Below are 2,500 nucleotides of genomic sequence, written 5' to 3' on the forward strand. Positions count from 1 at the left end.
TAAATTTGTAATTCTTTGCAAGGTCATCAGTTGCAACCACATGGCCACCGGTTCCTCAAGCAAAATGGAAGACTTATCTCAACTCTCACTCAAATTCGTGAAATGCTTGGAAAAAAGGGATTGCCGACTACTGGAAAGAGAAAAGGCTTACTGGAAAGGTTAGTGAACGCTCAGCGTGATTCGAAGTCAAATTTCATTGCACCAGAATTAAAGGAAGGTTCGAATTTCGCCGAGGCTTCGAAGGAACCTCTTCAAGTGAAAAGTGAAGTTGAAATTCAGGAGGTTAGTTCGATTAGACGTAAAGCCAGAGCCTTGCAAATGGATATGGATGCGTTGATTCAGGATATTTTGTATCTAAGTCAAAATGCAAGCAACAAAATCAAAGTGCAGTTGAGAATTGAAAGGCTAACTGTGTACCGTGAGAATTATCTTCAACTGAGAAATGAATTAATCGCGCTTGTTGCAGAGGATATGATGGAGGAGGAACTCCGAAGATGGGGAAAAATTCTGAGTGAAGTAGATAAAGCTGTGGATGCTGCTCATGAATTCCTAAATAAAGATTGCGATGTGGGAGATCACTCCTCGAAGGATATTGCATACAGTGACAGTCGTGTATCCTCAAATCTGAAATTACCGAGAATTGAGTTGCCAAAGTTTAATGGCGATGTGTTGAAATTTCAAAACTTCTGGGATCAGTTTGAAGCTGCAGTGCATAACAATGTTGATTTACCAAATGTTCAGAAGTTTACTTATCTACGCTCGGTGCTAACTGGAAATGCCTTGAAAGCAATAGACGGATATGAAGTAACCGGAGCAAATTATGAAGCAGCTGTTGAATGCCTTAAACACAGGTATGAACGAAAACGTATGATCATCTCATTTCTAGTGAAATCTGTCATCAAGATGGATGCTAGGTCAGTTGTTAATGCATCCTCCCTCAGAGATCTCTATGATACCTTTATGAACAGAACTAGAGCTTTGGAGGCTCTTGGAGAAGATCCAATGAACCATGGATGTATTTTGTTACCCCTTTTTGAGACAAAGTTACCACCTCAGTTATTGGAAAAATGGGAGTTGACACTTGCAGACACTCAAGAAGATGAAATAGGCCTTGAATTGTTCTTTAAATTTCTTAACCGACAAGTTGTGTCCAAAGAAGCAGGAGAAAGAAGTTCAAATGGGAACATCGCCCCAGGCAATCACAGTTTTGATAAAGGTAAAGAAAACCGAAGAAAGTCTTCATCTCCCAAAATGGGTGGTGAGAATGAGATGTATACTGCTTCTGCACTACTTGGTGAAACACGCCCTCCAACACAGCCAAATTGTAATTTCTGCAAGGCAGATCATGACTCACAAAATTGCCCAATGTTTAATGAAAAATCACTTGATGGCAGATGGAAACTAGTGCAAGAGAACAAACTGTGTTTCAATTGTTTAAAACCTAGCAACCACAAGCACTTCTCCAGAATTTGTCGCCATCCTAAGTGTTCTGTAGCGAATTGTGGTCACCGACATCACTGGTTATTGCATGGGCAGCAGTCAGTTGTTACACCTCGGCACCTAAGCAACACTAGTTTAAGTGGATTGGCTTCAACTAAGCCTGCATTACCTATGAGAGAAACACTCCTACCGACAGCATTGGCCAGGTTAATTGTTAAGGGTCAAGAAATGACAGTCCGTATCTTACTAGATTCAGGGAGTCAACGTTCGTATATACGAAAGAACATTGCAGAGGCCCTTGACCTGCAAGGTCCCTCAGAGCTATTAAGTGTCACAACGCTAGGTGGGGAAACCAGCGAAACGAAGAGATTCCAAAGAGTGAAATTTACCCTTTCACCAATTAAGGGAGATTCAAAGATGGAGATAGAGGCCCTTTCTATTTCCAAAATTTGTAATCCTCTCGGGCCAGTACAGATGGACTTCCATAAGAACTCTCATCTTCAAGGCTTAACTCTTGCAGACAGTTATCCTCGTGGTTCAGTTCAAGTAGATGTTCTTATTGGTGCAGACCACTACTACTCATTTGTGACTGGGGTCTGTAAGAGAGGTAGTTCCAGGGAGTCACTTGTTGCTGTGGAATCTTGCCTCGGCTGGATTGTCACGGGACAAGTAAAACGCCAATCAAGACAAACTTCATCCATGCTGACAGTTGTAGAAAACGGTGGAGTTAACGAAACATTGAAAAGATTCTGGGAACTGGAATCAATTGGTATTGCAGAGATCGAGGACCCTGCTATGTCACAAGAGGAAGAATGTGCTGTTGCTGACTTCAATAGAGGATTGAACTTTGATGGACATAACTATGAGGTGCGACTACCATGGAAACGAGATCCTCCAAAGCTAGAAAGTAATTATGCACAAGCTTTGAGACGCCTGGAAAGTGTTGAAAGAAAGTTAAGGCAAGACCCTGTGAAAGCTAAGGCTTACAAAACAGCGATCAACGAATATGTAGAGAAAGGTTTTGCAGAGGAAGTACCTGATCAGAGTGATGACAATGGAA

The 2,500-nt window shown here is 41.7% G+C and overlaps 1 protein-coding gene across 1 annotated transcript in view; it reads left to right on the forward strand.

Moving 5' to 3' along the window:
* The first annotated feature begins 102 nt into the window (after nt 1–102).
* LOC138017500 (uncharacterized) overlaps nt 103–2,500 on the forward strand; it is a 2,904-nt gene continuing 506 nt past the window's right edge. The window contains exon 1 of the mRNA XM_068864567.1: nt 103–2,500. This exon is cut by the window's right edge and continues 506 nt beyond it. Coding sequence (XP_068720668.1) covers nt 103–2,500 — 2,398 coding nt within the window.

Source organism: Montipora capricornis, chromosome 9 (assembly GCF_036669925.1).
Source record: "Montipora capricornis isolate CH-2021 chromosome 9, ASM3666992v2, whole genome shotgun sequence".
Classification (NCBI taxonomy): Eukaryota; Metazoa; Cnidaria; class Anthozoa; order Scleractinia; family Acroporidae; genus Montipora; species Montipora capricornis.